Source organism: Somniosus microcephalus, unplaced genomic scaffold (genome assembly GCF_052327205.1).
Source record: "Somniosus microcephalus isolate GS21.2 unplaced genomic scaffold, FLI_Smic_1.0 unresolved_chr6, whole genome shotgun sequence".
Lineage (NCBI taxonomy): Eukaryota > Metazoa > Chordata > Chondrichthyes > Squaliformes > Somniosidae > Somniosus > Somniosus microcephalus.
Window position 1 is genome coordinate 22,220,630 of NW_028225184.1, and position 16,969 is coordinate 22,237,598.

Consider the following 16,969-nt stretch of genomic DNA (forward strand, 5'->3'; position numbering starts at 1 on the left):
TTCCCCACCACTAATTTCCCGGTCTCGTCCTCTAAGGGACCAAATTCACTTTAGCCACCCTTTTTCTTTTTACATAACTGTAGAAACTCTTGCTATCTGTTTTATATTTTTTGCCAATTTACTTTCATAATCTATCTTCCCTCTCTTAATTAATCTTTTAGTTATTCTTTGCTGGCTTTGAAATGCTTCCCAATCTTCTATCTTCCCGCTAGATTTGACTACTTTATATGCCCTTGTTTTCAGTCGGATACTATTCCTTATTACTTTACTTAGCCGCAGATGGCTGTCTTTTCTTTCACACCCCTATTTCCTCAGTTGAATATATTTTGCTTGAAAGTTGTGAAATATCTACTTGAATGTACACCACTGCTCATGTACCATCTTACTCATTAATCTGTTTTCCCAGTCCACTTTAGTCAACTCTGCTCTCATACCTTCATAGTCTCCATTATTTAAGCTTAGTACGCTGATGTGAGATCCAACTCTCTCACCCTCCAACTGAATTTGGAATTCAACCATGTTATGATCACTCATTCCAAGGGGATTCTTTACTAGGACATTTTATATTAATCCTGTCTCATTACACAGGACCAGATCTAAAATTGCCTGCCCCCTGGTTGATTCAATAACATACTGCTCAAGGAACCCGTTCCTAATGCACTCTTCATCAAGGCTGCCCTGGATGAGTCTGATGGTCTAATCCAGTGTAGTTCCAGTCCAGAAATTCAGAACACAAATTTGGGAAGAGATTAGCAGCTCAATGAGATAAACAGAGAGCAGGCATAGGGCTGGGGGGTGGGTAATGGCTGTGTAACACAGCAGTTTACTTGCAGTTAACTTATGGTTAGGACTATAAAGTGCCAACTAATGGAGCCAGGGGAACGTCAACAATGGAAGCGAGGAGATATGGGAGAGAAAGGGCAAAGGATGGCAGCAGTTTCCCACGGTTAGTGGTGAGGTGCTCACCAATGTAACTCCCAGTCTAGCAGTAGGAATATTGAATACTCAACATATTTGCAAGCGTTATGACGGTAGAGAAGTGCAGTCAAACGCAAATATATTTAGATATGCTAGGGGAGTGAGCCACACAGTGCCGAATGCCATTTAATTTCGGTAAGTATACTGCGCTGCATGTGGGCAGGGCCATCACAGAATGCACGTATCACTTTTAAGGAACAATGCTGAAAGAGGTCGACAGAGAAAGGGATCTTCATTTATTTTGCATGCATCATTCAATTTTCATGACCAATGTAGAGAAAGCACAACTAAAGCTAACAAGTTATTGTATTGTATTAATAGAGCGATTTAGCACAAATCGAAGAACACCATTATAAAGGTCGCTGGTGAGACCACATCGAGAGTACTGTGCCCAGTATTGGTCTCCCCACATAGTAGTGATATAATGGCCATCGAAATGGGCCAGAGGAGAGCTTCAAAAATGATCGCTAGTTTAAAGAACCTCAGAGGCTGAGGGACCTTGGTCTATTGACATTAGAGCAAGGTAAACTTACACGTGACCTGATAGAGGCCTATTAAATAATCTAATGTTTGGATAAAGTACTTTTTGAGAGAGTATTCAAGTTTATCAGATTGTGAAGAACCAGGAAAAAGGCGACTAAACTGAAATTTAACTTATTTTTCCATATCTAAAAAACGACATGTGAGTGACAGTTAACAGTCAATCAGCTGCAAGTGGATCCCTGACTAGATGTTAATTACTGTGGCTGGTATTTCACTGACAAATTGTAACTGGTGGTTTTCTAAGAGGCATATATTAGAGGGATATCTGCAAAAGCAGAACTTGGGCAAAGCTTGTTAAGGACAGAGCTGGATGAATCTCCTTGACGCAGTGATCTGCAAACAAGGGACCATTTTATAATAGAAATTTGGTGAGAGTATGAATTTGGTGCAGCGAGAGAAGGAGGTGCAAATTAATTAAAACCATGGGACTATAGCAAATATATAGATACATAATCAGTGTAATTAATTAGATCTATGGAGATAAAATCTAAATGAACTAAGTAGAGAAGATCAACAATAAAGGTATCCAAATTGCATTAAATAAAAATGTGGTGCACATATTGTATAAAAAAACAAATAGGAGGTCAGGGGATAGGAATCTATATATATCGCACAGACTTTTATGTAAAGTAATCGTTAGCTGAGAGCTTTAACATGCAATACTTGTGCCATGTGGGATCTCCAGGATGTTTGCTGTGTCCTGGATAACCACGTGTGCAAGAAGTGCCTCCAGCTGCTCGAACCCAAGCTCTGGCTGGAGTTGCCGTAGGGCATACGGGAAGCTGAGTATTACCTGATCACACGCTTCAGGAGGTGGTCACCGCACAGCCAGAGACAGTTCAGGAGGACAGTAGGTGGGTGAACATCTGGCAGGATCGGAAGTGGCAGGCATTGCAGTAATTCTCCAGGAGTGTGTCACTGTTAACCCTGTTTTCTGTTTTAACTCCCAGTGAGGGTGAGTGCAGTCCAGGGCACATCCACTGTAACATGGAATAAATGACTGTACAGAGAGCTAAAGCAAAGTACAGAAATGCAATTGTCATAGGGGATTAGACAGACAGTGGGTTAAAAAGGTGTTTCAGCATCCGGCAATATGAGTATCGCAAGGTGTGTTGCCTCGCTGGTGCCAGTGTGAAGACATAATGTTACAAATGCAGAACATTTTGCGGGGGGAGAGGAACAGCCAGATGTCACGGTCCATGTTCGAACCAATGCCAGAGGTAGGAAAGCTGTTCAGGTCCATGGGAGAGAGCTTCTGGAGCTAGAAAGAATGTTAAAGAGCAGTACGTCAAAGGCAGTAATCTCTAAATTACTGTCAGTGCCACGTGCTTGTGAGTATAGGAGCAGTAAAATAAGGCAGATTACGACTTAGCTGAAGAAATTGTACAGGAGGGAGGGCTTCAGATTCCTGGGGCGTTGAGAGCGGTTTTGGGTTCAGGGGGACTTGTGCAAGATGGATAGGCTGCACCACATGAGGGTTTGGACAAATGCCCTGGCAGGAAGGTTACCTAGTGCTGGTGGAGGAGTATTTGAACTATTTTGGCAGTGGGAGGGGCACCAGTGTGAAACAATAGAGAGGATATGCAAGCTTCGGAGGACTAGGAAAGATGAAGAGTATTCAAGCAGAGATTAGCTCAGAAATATGATGGATCAGAGGGGGAAAATGTGACGCAGACTGAGATGGGTTTCTAGCGCATGTTCACAAAGGAATGGATCGTGATGAATAATGTTGGTGAGCTGCAGACACAAATATTCACACGGGATTATGATATAGTGGCAGTAATGGAGACGTTGCTCAAACAATTGTAGGATTGGGGACGTAATATTCCTGGATCACAGTATTCAGGAAATATAGGGAAGGAAAAAGGACGGGGTGCCAGTCTTGATCAAATATACTGTTACAGCCCTTGAAAGTGATATTGTGCTTGAGGCTTCAAAGACAGAAACTTTTAGGTTAGAATTAAGGAATAATAGAAGAGCTATCACGTTTTTGGTAGTATACTATCGCCGAAAAAATAGTGGGAAGGGACTAGAGGAGAAATTTGCAGGCACATTGCAAAGAGATGCAAGGGCTATAGACCAGTGCCAAAAAGGGATTTAAATGAGCTAATATAGACTGAGAAAATAACACTGTAAAGGTCTAAGAAATGGAGGGATTAAGGAAATGTGTACGAAAGAAACTTCTTTATCAATATATTTCCTGCCAATTGAGAGAGGAAGCAGAGCTGTATCTAGTCCTTGAGAATGAAGTGCGGCATGTGAAGCATGTTTCAGCGTGAGATCATTTGGGAAAGTGATAAACATTATCATTAGGATTCGTGTAATTATGGAAAAGGAGAAGGTAAAGTCTAATGTGAACATACACAAATGGAGGAGGGTTCTAAAAGAATTTGGCCCAAACGGATTGGAATAAAAAATAACAGATAAAGCAGTCGATGAGCAATGAGAGGCCTTTAAAGAGGTGATAGTACAGGTATAGACTAGACACATTTCCATGAGGGGGAAATGAAGGATAACCATAAATACAGCTCATTGGATGACTAAAGATACAGACATAACAAGGAAACAGAAAAAGGAAGCTAATGATTCAAGTCTGTTTCATATATCAGTGCAAAACTAAATGTAATACAGGAAGCACAGAGGGAACAAGATAAAATAAATAAAAGGCAAAGAGACCAGATTGGTTCCTGAAAGGGAACACAAAAGTATTTTATAAACATATAACTAACTAAAACAAAGAGTCAAAGTCTGAGCTGGCCCAATTAGGGATCGTTTTGTGGAAACAGAGGGCACGGCTGAGGTACTAAGTGTGTCTTTTGCATCTGTGCTCAGTAAAGACAGGATACTGCCAATGTAACTGGAAAGGAGGAGATAGTAAATAAACTGGATAGGATAAAAATGAAAGAGGAGGTACTTAAAAGTTGGGCTGTAAAATGTAGAAACGTCACCCAGACCGGATGGGAAGCATCTTTGGTTGCCAAGGGAAGTGAGGAGAAAATTGCGGAAATACTGGACACAATCTTCCAATTCTCCTTACATATGGGAGCGGTGCCAAATGACTGGGAGATTGCAAATGCTACACGACTCTTCAAAAAATGGAGAGGGCTAAACTCGACGACTACAAAAGATTCATTCGACGCCGCTGTTCGGGCAACATTTATGGACAAAAAACCATACCAAAATTAATTTTCATTTGGAAAAAAGGCACTAATAAATTAAACCCAGCACGGATTTGTTGATGGAAATTCGTGTTCTAATAACTTTCTTGAGTTTCTTGATGAAGTATCAGAGAGGGTGGATGAGGGTGGTAGGGTTGATGTTTTCTATGTGGAGTTCCATGAATTGTTTGATAAAAATTTAAACTTGATAGCAAAATTGAAGCTCATTGGATTAAAGCAGCAGCGACTTCATGGATACGAAATTGGCTAAAGGACAGCAAGCATACGGCACTGGTGAATGGCTGTTTTTGAGACGAAAGGGAAGTGTGCAGCCGTTCCACAGGGTTCGGTCTTGAAACATAATTTCAAGGTTTGCGAATTAAATGATACTCGAAATTGTTTGAACATTGTGGAGGATAGTAATCGGTTCAAGAGGATATAGACAGACTTGAAAAATGGGCATACAAGTGGCAAATGAAATCTAATGCAAAGACGTGTGAAGTGATTTATGTTGGTAGAAATAATGATCCAATATAAACTAAATGTTACATTTTAATGGGCCTGAGAGAAGTTGCAGAGTAAAGTTAAAGCGGATGATGGACTTCAGTTATGTGGAGAGATTGGAGAAACGAAGATTGTTCTCCTTAGAACACAGCTGGTCAAAGGGATATTTAACAGAAATGTTAAAAGTTAAAAGGGGAGTTTTGTTAGAGTAAAACAGGGAAAAGTGTTTCCACTGGCAGAGGGTATGTACCCAAATGAGAATAATTACTTTACACAGCGAGTTGTTCTGATCTGAAATGCACTGCGTGAAAGGGTGGTGGAAGCAGATTCTTGAACGTTCTAAAGGGTATTGGTAAATAATCGATACCTCTCTCTCTATAGCCCTCTCTCTCCCTTTGTCCCTGTCTCTCTGAAAGGAATTTCGATTACTCTCTCACTCACTTCCTTACTAACTTGCCCCCCTTCTACACTAGGGCTGGGATTTCCTGGATGCCACGCCAATGCCGGAGTCGCACACTCACAGTGGGCGGTCTGCGGGAAAATTGCGGCAACATTGCCCAGACTTTCATCCCATTGACAGTAATGGACGAAAACCCGCGGGAAATGCAAGGGCAATGTTCATAACTTTCAGATACTTCACCGGATGCGGGCGAGACCTGGTACATTATCTTGCATCTGGATTTCGTCAGTATTACCTTGACATCTCACTTTCAGTTTTCAAGTTCATTGTTGCATTGATAATTTAAGTTTGAACAAATAGCCTTTAAGACCTTTAACCAATGCCCGTTGATATTTAAACCAAGGTCTCCTTCAGCAAAGGTATCCTTTATTTTGTTTTGCCGTTTCCTCAATCGATATATAGTTACACAAAATCTGATACATATTTTATTAATTCATATGTATTTAATTTCTACACTTAGTCTCTTGATTTGTTCTGCTCTTCCCGCTGCCCATCTCATCAGCCCCTCTGATCCATTGGTTACTCTTCATTCAGCCTGATCCCAGTTCCAACGATTCCCCCGTCCTGTCCTTTTCCTCGAAGTTCCGATTCCCACTCTCCAGGGGATCATTTCCACTTTCTTAGCGGGGCGATAAAGTGGCTTTAGCGGATCAGGTGTGAACCCGCACAGGTTCACTTCCCAGCAAGGCACTGGGGACTGATAATGACCGCGGACCCTGGGTAATGTTACCCCAAACCCAGGAATACCGATTGCAACCGTCAGCGTCCCACTGCAGCCCAGACTGAGCCCCACTCTGGGCCCTTCCTGTCTGTACATTTCCCCAGTGCCCCATTGGGGAACATTCAGCCTCGGATGTCCTGCAGAAGCAGCAATGTGGGGCTGGGCGGCTGAGTCTCGTGTCCCTGTGGCTGGGGCTCTGACTTAAAAATGGGAGATGATGCCCGCTCAGCTCGAGCTGGAAACCCTTAAAGGGGCCGATAGGATTTAAACCTGGAGTGCGGCCGCTTAAAGAGGAGGGGCAGAATATCGGGCAGAAATGGTCATATAATGAGTCCAGTGATGGTCATCAATTGAAATGTTCACACATCCACACTCAGTCCACGTCTTGTTCCCTGCAGCAACTCCAGCTGTTTCTTTCCATTGGAACTGAAATGATTATCTCTCAGCCTGAGACATATTAAAGATTAAACAGGGATTAACCAGTTTCCACAACAGTGTAAATAGCAGGGTGACTGGTGTTATTATTTAATAATAAATACAGGGAAATATTACCCGTAAAGGTGATGGAATCCCATTTATATTTTACCTACCATCTGAAACATGAACACAAACACTCACCAGATCTTCTCCAGGCTCCCGCAGTTCAGTATGAGGTGGCGGAGAGTGGCGACAGATCGGTCTGTGAAGGAGTTTGATCCCAGGCACAGAATCGCCAGTGACTGAATTGTACTGAGAGCAGAAACGAGATCTTCGGTACAAGAATCTGTAAACCCATTATTATCCAGACTGGGATCAGAGAGAGAGATATAAAAAGAATCAAAGTAAACCTCCAGAGTTTATTAATAACACAATGACTGATAGTAATAATAATGTACAGTGTCAGAAATCCAGTTATCATAAACACAATCTCACATAGTCTGCTACTTACTCCAGTTCCTGTATTTTACAGTCCGGGTTCATCAGAGCCCCAGACAGTAGTTTCACTCCTGAATCGCCCAGTTTATTAGAACGTAAGGACAGAACCGTCAGTGAGCAGGTTGTATTGATAATGGAGGCGAGGTCCGCGGCACAAGAAGCTGTGAGACCGACATCATCCAGCCTGGGCGTCAAAGAGAGTAATACATCGAATTAGTGTTGATGTAAAAAGACTACTGAGCACTTGGTTTGGGTATAAATCAAGACTTTAATCAACTGTTTCACAACCGTGAGATTCTAGTTCCATCACTAGTTCCTGGTTACAAAAACGTCCTGAGCAAGCTGGGCCCACGCCCGATACTTATACTCCTTGGACGGCGCCACCATCTGGCCGCACAGTGTTATTTCATGAGTCATTTCTCCATGAATGATAAGATTCATGGCAAGTGTACTTCCCCATTGTTTCCTAATAACACTATTATGGATATTCATAATAATGTACATTGTCACGCATCCAATTATTATAAACATAATCTCACACAGTCTGTTATTTACCGCAGTGTCTGTATTTTACAGTCCGGGTTCCTGAGAGCCATAGACACAAGTTTCACTCCTGAATCTCCCAGTTTATTATAACCCAAGTACAGCTTCGTCAGTGAGCGGTTTGTAGAGAGAGCGGACGCGAGATCCTCGGCACAAGAATGTATGAGACTGTTATTATCCAACCTGAGGATCAGGAGAGAAAGAGATGAGAGAGGGGAGATCCCAAGGGCAGATCCCAAGTTAAAATTCATAAAACTATTACATATACTACTAAAAATGTACAGTTTATTAATAACACTATTACAGATACTAATAATAATGTACAGTGTCAGACACCCAGTTATAACAAATCTCACACAGCCTGGTACTTACCACAGTTCCTGTATTTTACAGTTCGGGTTACTCAGAGCCGTAGACAATAGTTTCACTCCTGAATCTCCCACTGTGTTGAAACTCAGTCTAAACACAAACCGACAGAGAGTGAGAGAAATAAACTGAATCAAGCCCCGGTTCATTTATAAGTTTTTTTCTCTTTTGGATATTACAGGAAACAGAAAGTAAACTTCAGGAAGTTTAAAACCAGATTTTTCTGTCACTGGCAATGAATAACACTCTGTCCAACTCCCCATATAATCAGGGACGGTCAGTAAATGCATTTTTTAAATAAAGTGCTGTCTGAGTGAAGCCCTTAAATGTCCCTCAGCCAGGTTTCATTTCCTGATGATTAACCTCCTTGAGCTCGGTGACCGGCCCCGTCAAGTTGGAGAAACTAGTCTCATTTCTGCTGGTCTTTAACTGACGGATTTAATGGGATTGGGGCGATTTTCGCGGAAATAAATTATACAGGGTGAATTTTTGAGGAGGTAACAAGGAGGGTAGATGAGGGTAGTGCGTTTGATGTAGAATATATGGATTTTGGCAAGGTTTTTGTTAAGGATCCACATGGCAGACTGGTCACGAAGTTGAAGGCCCATGGGATATAGCACAAATGTCAATTTGGATTCAAAACTGGCTCGGAGACAGAAAGCAGAGGGTAATGGTTGATGAGTGTTTTTGTGATTGGAAGGCTGTTTCCAGTGGGGTTCCGCAGGGCTCAGTACGGGCTCTCTGGCTTTTTGTGGTATATATCAACGATCTTCACTTGAATATAATGGGTATGATTAAGAAGTTTGCAGATGATACTAAAATCGGCTGTGTGGTTGATACTGAAGATGGAAGCTGTAGACTGCAGGAAGATATAAATACATTGGTCAGGTGGGCAGAACAGTGTCACATGGAATTCAATCCGGAGAAGTGTGAGTTAATGCATTTAGGGAGGGCTAACAAGGACAGGGAATACACATTAAATGGTAGGACACTGAGTATTGTAGAGGAACAAAGGGTCCTTGGATTGCATGTCCACAGTTCCCTGAAGTTAGCCGGCCAAGTAGATAAGGTGGTTCAGGAGACATATGGAATGCGTGTCTTTATTAGTAGTGGCATAGAATACAAGAGCAGGGGGCTATGCTTCAACTGTATATGACACTAGTTAGGCCTCAGCTAGAGTAATGCGTGCAGTTCTGGTCACCACATTACAGGAAAGATGTGATTGCACTAGAGGGTACAGAGGAGATTTACAAGGGTGTTGCCGGGAATGGAGCATCTTAGCTATGAGGAAAGACTGGATAGGCTGCGTCTGTATTACTTGGAACAGAGGAGGCTGACTGGAGACCTTATTGTGGTGTACAAAATTATGATAGCATAGATAAAGTGGATTGAAATGACCTATTTCCCTTAGCAGGTCAAAATCCAAGGGGCCCAGATTTTAAGTAATTTTTGGAAGGTTTACAGGGGATGTGAGGGGAAATTTCTTCACCCAGAGAGCTGTGGGGGTCTGGAACTCACTGCCTGAAAAGCTGGACTAGGCAGGAACCCTAACCACATTTATAACCTACTTGGTTGTGCACTTTGCATGCTCTAACCTGCAGGGTAACGGAGCAAGAGCTGGGAATTGGGATTAGGCTGGATAGCTATTTTTTGGCCGGCGTGGACACGATGGGCTGAAATGGCCTCCTTCTGTGCTGTAACTTTCTATGACTCTATGATTCTATTACATGAATCCCTTTACTTTATACTCTGTGCATTATATTAATCTGTATAATATCTCGGGGTGAGTTATATTGTCAAACATTGCTAACTGCTGCTGTAATGTCCCCCAGGATTTTATGTAACAAGGAGAGTTTTTTCTGTCCCGTTACAAGTTTTAAATGTCGTTGTGCTCCTAGTTTATAGGGGAGGGGAGTCTCTCACTTTATTTCCCATTAAACTGGCTCTGCATTTATTTCAGGTGTCACTGGCCCGACAGTTTCTGGGGAATTTTTGTAAGTTCCCTTCCGATGCGGGACCTCACACATAGGGCGCGGATTATGGGGAATTCCCGGGTTCACTGTCCCCGGTTTCCCCAGGAGCCACCCGCTGTCTGCGAGGCCCCAAAGCTGGCCGGTGTGTGTCTTTACTCCGGGACTCATACCCCACAACCTGTTAGATTGGAACCTTTTTAACAGAATTTAGCTCCCGAACGTCACTGAAGCTTTGGCCTGGATTCGAAGCGTGCGGCCAGAATCCACGACCCTCTGACTCAAAGGTGCGAGTGCTGCCAGCTGGGTGAAGAGATGGTGAATAACTTGGCGAGTGTTAAGGGCGGTTTCATTGATGAGTTAAGATAACATACTGACGTCCTTCGGGGAACGCTCCGCTCGCCCACTGGCGGGTCACTGCCCGAAAGCTGTGCTTTGCTCTTTCTTACTCAATGTTTGGTGTTTCTGCTCCCCTTTCCTACACACGTTGACATTCCGGTGACTGTCACTGACCCCTACAATTTGGGATGAGCGTGTGATGCTCTGACTAAAGGACTGCTGCAATTAGCAGCCTCTACAATGGAGGTATCTTAGGTAGTGAAAAATAGCAATAAATCTGATTTACTGTAAGTAAATTATCAGACTCTCAGTGACCTGTATTTGCTGATCCGATAAAGGTTGTAAAATCCCTATTTGTTCACAAGGATGCATTTTACATTCTCCAGTCCTTAGGGAATTATTGACCGATCCTCTTATATAATTGATCATATTTGTGTTGTATCTACTTCTCTCTGGTTTTACTGAACTGTTTGTTTCCGTTCATTATGGAGCAACAAAACAATCCCTAACTGTTCTACAATTCGCCCAACAGTTAGAGGCAAATAAACAGTTACCTCAACTCCCGGCATTTGTGCAGTACGGGTCCCAGCCGTTGGAGTCCTTCACACTGAAGGTAACAATATCCGAGATCGAGCTTTTTAATTGTATCACAGAGCCCAATGACATGAGACAGGACTGCACAGTCAATCGGGGTGAGTCGCAATCCGCTAAATCTAATTGTCTTCACAGATCCCACTGTGGTCTGAGCCAGTGCTGTATTCTGAGATTCAAACAGATAGTGGAATGTGTTCAGGAGGGTCCTTTTACCAGTTTCACTCGATGTGTTTGCAATCTGGTCTTCGATATTTTCCTTCACCCAGTCAATCACTCGGCAGGTGGTTTGATGAAGAAATGAACCCAGAAACTCCTCCAAGGGTCGAGCTGCCTGTGTGGAGGAGAGACCAGCAACAAAACGGAGAAATATCTCAAATCGCCCATCTTCCTTGCTGTGGGCTTCTCTAAGGAGTTTCAGGATGTCCCCGGGATCTGGAGTCAGGAATTGTGCGAGTGCGGCTACAAACTCTTGGATGGTGAGGTGTGGGAATGTGAACACCACGCTCTGGGCAGAATCATCTCTCTCCAAAAGTTCCATCATGAACCCAGACAGGAACTGGGAAGGTTGTAGATTGTACTTGATCAAATCTCCATTTCTAAACACAATCTTCTTCTCTGAGACTCCTGAGAATGCCATCTCACCAATCTTCAGTAACACATCTCGGGGGCTTTCAATCTCTCGGCCATGGTTTTTCAGAATATTGTGAATATAGTAGGAATATAGTTGGGTGATGGTCTTGGGAACTCGCTGCTGCTTCCTGTCTCGTTGTTTAAAGAATGGTCCCAGTGACATACCGAGGATCCAGCAGTAGGAAGGGTTGTAACTCATGGTGTACAGGATCTCGTTTTCCTCCACATGCTTGAAAACAGCTGCTGACACCGTCTGATCTTCAAAGAACTTGTTGAAGTATTCCTTCCTTTCTTCACCAACAAATCCCAGGATTTCAGCCCAGACACTGATGTGAGCCTTTTCTAATAAATGTAATGCAGTGGGGCGGCTGGTCAGTAAAACTGAACATCCTGGGAGCAGCTTGTGCTGTATTAAACTGTACACAATGTCAGAAACTTCACACCAGTCTTCAGGATCTGTGCACCTGTGCTGCGGTTCTGTATTTCTCCGATTGTCAGAAAAATCGATGCTCTCCTTGAATTCATCCAAACCATCGAATATAAACAGCAATCCCTCTGGGTTCTTCCAGAGCACTCGCAGATTATTCCCAAAGTAAGGATACAGATCCAGTATCAGATTCCTCAGGTTTATTCTACAGGTAATAGCGTTTAAGTCCCGGAATTTAAAGCTGAAAACAAATTGGAAGTGTGGGTATATTTTCCCAGTCGCCCAGTCATAAACAATCTTTTGTACCATTGTTGTTTTTCCAATCCCTGGGACTCCGCTCACTGCTGCTGAACTCCCAGAATTGGATCGCCAGAAGATAGCCTTCATTTTCTTGATGAATCTGCCTATCCAGGAAAAACTGCTGTGGAACAATTGATCAGTTCGGATTTTCTCCAGCTCTCTCCGGAGATGTTTCTTTCTCCACTCTTCATGGTCTCGGCCTCTTGCCAGCAGTTCATGTTCTACAAGTATCCGATCTCGAACAGTAGAAATGACCGTTAGCTCAGCGTATCGATCAACCAGCTGGAAATTCATAACCTTCTCCTTTATTAGGATAGTGTTCACTCTCAGTGTTTCAGTTTGTACCCGGAGTGTTTCCTTGTGTTTCTGTTGAACACCTTTAATTAGAACAGACAGAAAGTGGTTTTTAGTATTAGTTACATATTTATGAAACGACTTCTAAATTATATTTTGCATTGCAGTGAAGATTCGTGAAACAATTAAATCATAAATTCAATAGATTCGGTGCAGAACATTACCACGCAGTGATTGGCTGTTGTTACCTGGGCGAGGATGTAAAATGGGCGCTAACGCATTAGCCACCCAATACAATCCACTTCCAATATTGCCTTCTATAATCACTAAGAAATGATTCAACTGTGCACCTGATTCGAATACTTACTAAAATAAAGATTTGGTTAAAATGTCACATTTCCCTATGATGATTATTACACAGAATTACATCGAATTGCTTAGAATATAACGCAAAAAATCAGCCCATTCAGCCCATCTCCACCATTCCGGGGTTAGTTCTCCATTCGAGCCTCCTCCCATCATTCCACATATTGCTCTAGTAGCATAATCCTTTATTTCCTTCTCCCTCATATGCTTACCTAGCTTACCTCTAAATGCATCTATACGATTCACCTCAACTACTGCCTGTGGTAGCGAGTTTCACGTACTCACCGTTCTCTGTGTAAAGAAATTGCTCCCGAATTCCCTATTAAATGTCTTTATAATGATGACCTCTAGTTTTGTTATTTCAAAAAGTGGGATTATTCGCTCTCTATCTAATCTCTCAAAATCTTTCATAAATTTAAAGCGCTCTATTAGGTCACCCCTCAGCCTTTTCTTTACAAGATAAATGCCACCCAGCCTGTTGATCCTTTCCTGATATGTATAACCTCGCAGTTCTGGTATCATCCTTGTAAACCTTTTTGGCACCCTCTCAAATGCCTCAATATCCTTTCTATAATATAGTGACTGGAATTTTAAACAGTACTCCAAGTGTGATAAAATAATGTTCGATACAAGTTTAGCATAACTTGTCAACTTTTCAATTCTATCCCTGTAGAATTATGCCCAGTGACTGTTTTTCTTTGTAATGGCATTAATAGCCAGCGACCACACTTATAATGATTTGTGTATTTGTTCTCCCAGATTCCCATCCTCCTCTACCCCATTTTGATTCTAATTACCCAAGTACTGTGTGACCTCCATATTTTTCTTCACAAAATGTAATAACTCACAATTATCTATGTTGAAATTCATTTGGCAATTATATGCCCATTCTGAAAGTTTATTAATATCTTCTTTTAAGTTATTGCAGTCATCCACGTTATTTAATATTCACCCGCCCCACCAAGTGTGGTGTTTTGTGTAAACTTATAAATTATGTTATGATTTTAAAGTGTTAATCGTAAATCTAATTTGTGAACAACTGTGAGCCCAGCACTGATCCTTGTAGGACCCCACGTTCAGCCACTCTGTGTAGCTAACTGTTACCTGCAGTCATTGTTTTCTGTCTTGCAGGAGCTTGCTGTTCATTCTGATGCTTATCCCTTGACTCCGTATTCTCTGCCCTTATTCATTGATCTGTATATGTGGTATCTTATCGAAGGCCTTTTGGCAAGCTAGATAAATTACATCTACTACATTAACCTCGTCTACTCTCGCTGTTATCTTTTCAAAGAATTCAGTGAGATTGGTCAAGCAAGAATTTCCATTTTGAAATCCAGGCTGTTATTATGTTTTTGGTTTCTACATTCTATTTTCTCCCTTATTTGGGATTCCATTATCTTCCCTGTAAGCGATGTCAAGTTGACTCGTCTATAGTCTCCTGGAGATGTTCTGCCTCCCTTCTTCAATGTAGATATAACATTAGTTATCTACCAGTACTCTAGCACTACAACTTTCTCTAAATAATTATTAAATAGGTATAATAGTACCTCAGCTATCTCGCCTGTAGAGACTTTATAATACACAGATGCAATTCGTCCAGACCAGGCGTTTGATTCTCCTTGAGTTAGATTAATTTAAGAAGATAAGTCATAAGAGCAGGAATAGGGCATACAGACTTTTGAGCATGTTCCAACATTCACAACGATCATGCCTGAAATTCTACATCAACTCCACTTGCCCGCCCTATCCACATATGCCTTGATTCCCTTTGTGCCAGAAATCTACCTATCGCAGCCTTGAGTATATTAGGCGACTGAGCATCCACAGCCCATTGAATTAGAATTCCTAAGATTCACAACTCTCTAATGAAGACATTCTCCTCATTTCAGTCTTAATTGGCCGAGCCCTTATTCTGAGACTATGCCCCCTAGTTTTAGACACTCCAGCCAGGGGAAAATAACTCTCAGCATATAGCTTGTCAAGCCCTCTATGCAGGTTATACGTTTGCTTGAGGTCATCGCTCATTCTTCTAAAATTCAGATACTATATGCCTATTCTGCACAATATTTCGTTGTAAGACAGCCCTTTGATCCCAGGAATCAATTTAGTCAATCTAGCAACCCTCCAAGGCAAGTTTATCCTTTCTTAGGTAAGTAGAACGAAACTGTACTCAGTACTCCTATTTTATTATATAAACGGTTATATAAATTCTAATATTGTCTCCTGATGTCATGTACCCCTGACACTTCTCTCGAGTAATTACTGAAGATATTTAATTATTCAATAATTCTGCTATGCCGATAATATAGATCCTGAACTGTACTATAGACATCTCACGATTCTGGTTATATGGAAGCTTTGGCATCTAGTGAAGTGTTGTCCAAATGAATATCCCTGAGTATCCATTGGTGTTACCCACATGCACTATTTTTAGTAGCAAATGCCGTATGCCACAACATAGACAAATGTGCTTCCCCTGTATATTTACATAACAATCATCTACCACCATTCATTGCAAAACTTTGCAGTCTCTGGGGACAATTTTGGCTTTGGGCGATGGTGTAAATTGGGTGACTTAGAATGAGCTGCACATTATACACCATGTCCGTTTCCAATTACCTCGTGCAATGGGCAATCAGTTCGATATCCTCTACTTTACAGTGCCGCCCAAAATTGAAGCCATTCCCTCTCATTGTCATCAAACTTGCACCATTGGATTGCTGCCATCAATTTCTCATCACATCACTGCGGCTTCTAGGCATTTGACCAGCAGTTGCCAGCGCTGCTTTGACTGCAGCAGGGTAGTTGCTGAGAATATTGTCTCGCACAACGAGACCCACCAGATCTGTCTTGCTCTCCATCAATGCGAGGCTGCTTTTCCTCTACCATAATGCGCCCTGGTGGAGTTCCTAATTCTTGGATAGTCTTGCATTCCTCTGCCGTCTGTAGCGGTTACTCCAATTGGTTAAGCTGACCATGATGACAGCTCCCCTCTCCATACAATGTAAATGATGTTTTCATGTTGCTGTAGACTGGCGTTTTCTCCCATATAAGAAACTATTTTAGTTATACGCACCCACGGGCGTAAAGCCTACACCACGATCAAAATATTCTGATAGGCTGCTTTTCTTCTCACCACCTTTGCCTACATTCCACAGAACGGGTTAAATTAGTCATGCATAAACCGTGTTACTGTGAGGACGGTGTCTCACTTTTTATTGATCAATCAGAATGAAATGTTCCACTTGTGGCTTGTGGGTAATGTACTGAACAACTCTGCTCTAGGGATGAACGTAGGAATGCTCCAGTTTTATAACTTTCTGAAGGAATAGAAAATACATTTTTGGGTGTCACAGGGAAAGGGAATACGGTAAATGTACAGGAGTTCCATCATTAGGATATGGTGTTAAGGAAGCTAAAGGGATTGAAGGTGGACAAATCCCCAGGGCCTGATAACATGCATCCTAGGGTACTGAAGGAGGTGGCCCTAGAGATAGCGGATGCACTAAGGATGATTTTTCAGAATTCATTAGACTCGGGAACAGTGCCGATGGATTGGAGGGTAGCTAACGTTACCCCACTATTCAAAAAGGGGGGTAGGGAAAAAGCAGGTAATTACAGACCTGTAAGCCTTACATCAGTTGTGGGCAAAATGCTGGAGTCCATCATTAAGGATGAAATAGCGGAGCACTTAGCAAATGGGGACAGGATAGGACAGAGTCAACATGGATTTACAAAGGGTAAATCGTGCTTGACTAATCTATTGGAATTTTTTGAGGGAGTAACTGGTAGAATAGATGGGGGAGAGCCAGTAGATGTGGTGTACCTGGACTTCCAAAAGGCCTTCGATAAGGTCCCACA

General features: G+C 42.2%; 1 protein-coding gene across 1 annotated transcript in view; it reads right to left on the reverse strand.

Moving 5' to 3' along the window:
- Nucleotides 1–6,001: 6,001 nt before the first annotated feature.
- The window catches only part of LOC147087118 (NACHT, LRR and PYD domains-containing protein 3-like), a 242,655-nt gene continuing 231,687 nt past the window's right edge, over nt 6,002–16,969 (reverse strand). The window contains exons 4-9 of the mRNA XM_085978204.1: nt 11,052–12,825; nt 8,195–8,281; nt 7,835–8,005; nt 7,293–7,463; nt 6,983–7,150; nt 6,002–6,811 (exon numbers count right to left, since the gene is read on the reverse strand). Coding sequence (XP_085834330.1) covers nt 6,724–6,811; nt 6,983–7,150; nt 7,293–7,463; nt 7,835–8,005; nt 8,195–8,281; nt 11,052–12,825 — 2,459 coding nt within the window. The 3' untranslated portion in view covers nt 6,002–6,723. The remainder of the gene's footprint in view (nt 6,812–6,982; nt 7,151–7,292; nt 7,464–7,834; nt 8,006–8,194; nt 8,282–11,051; nt 12,826–16,969) is intronic.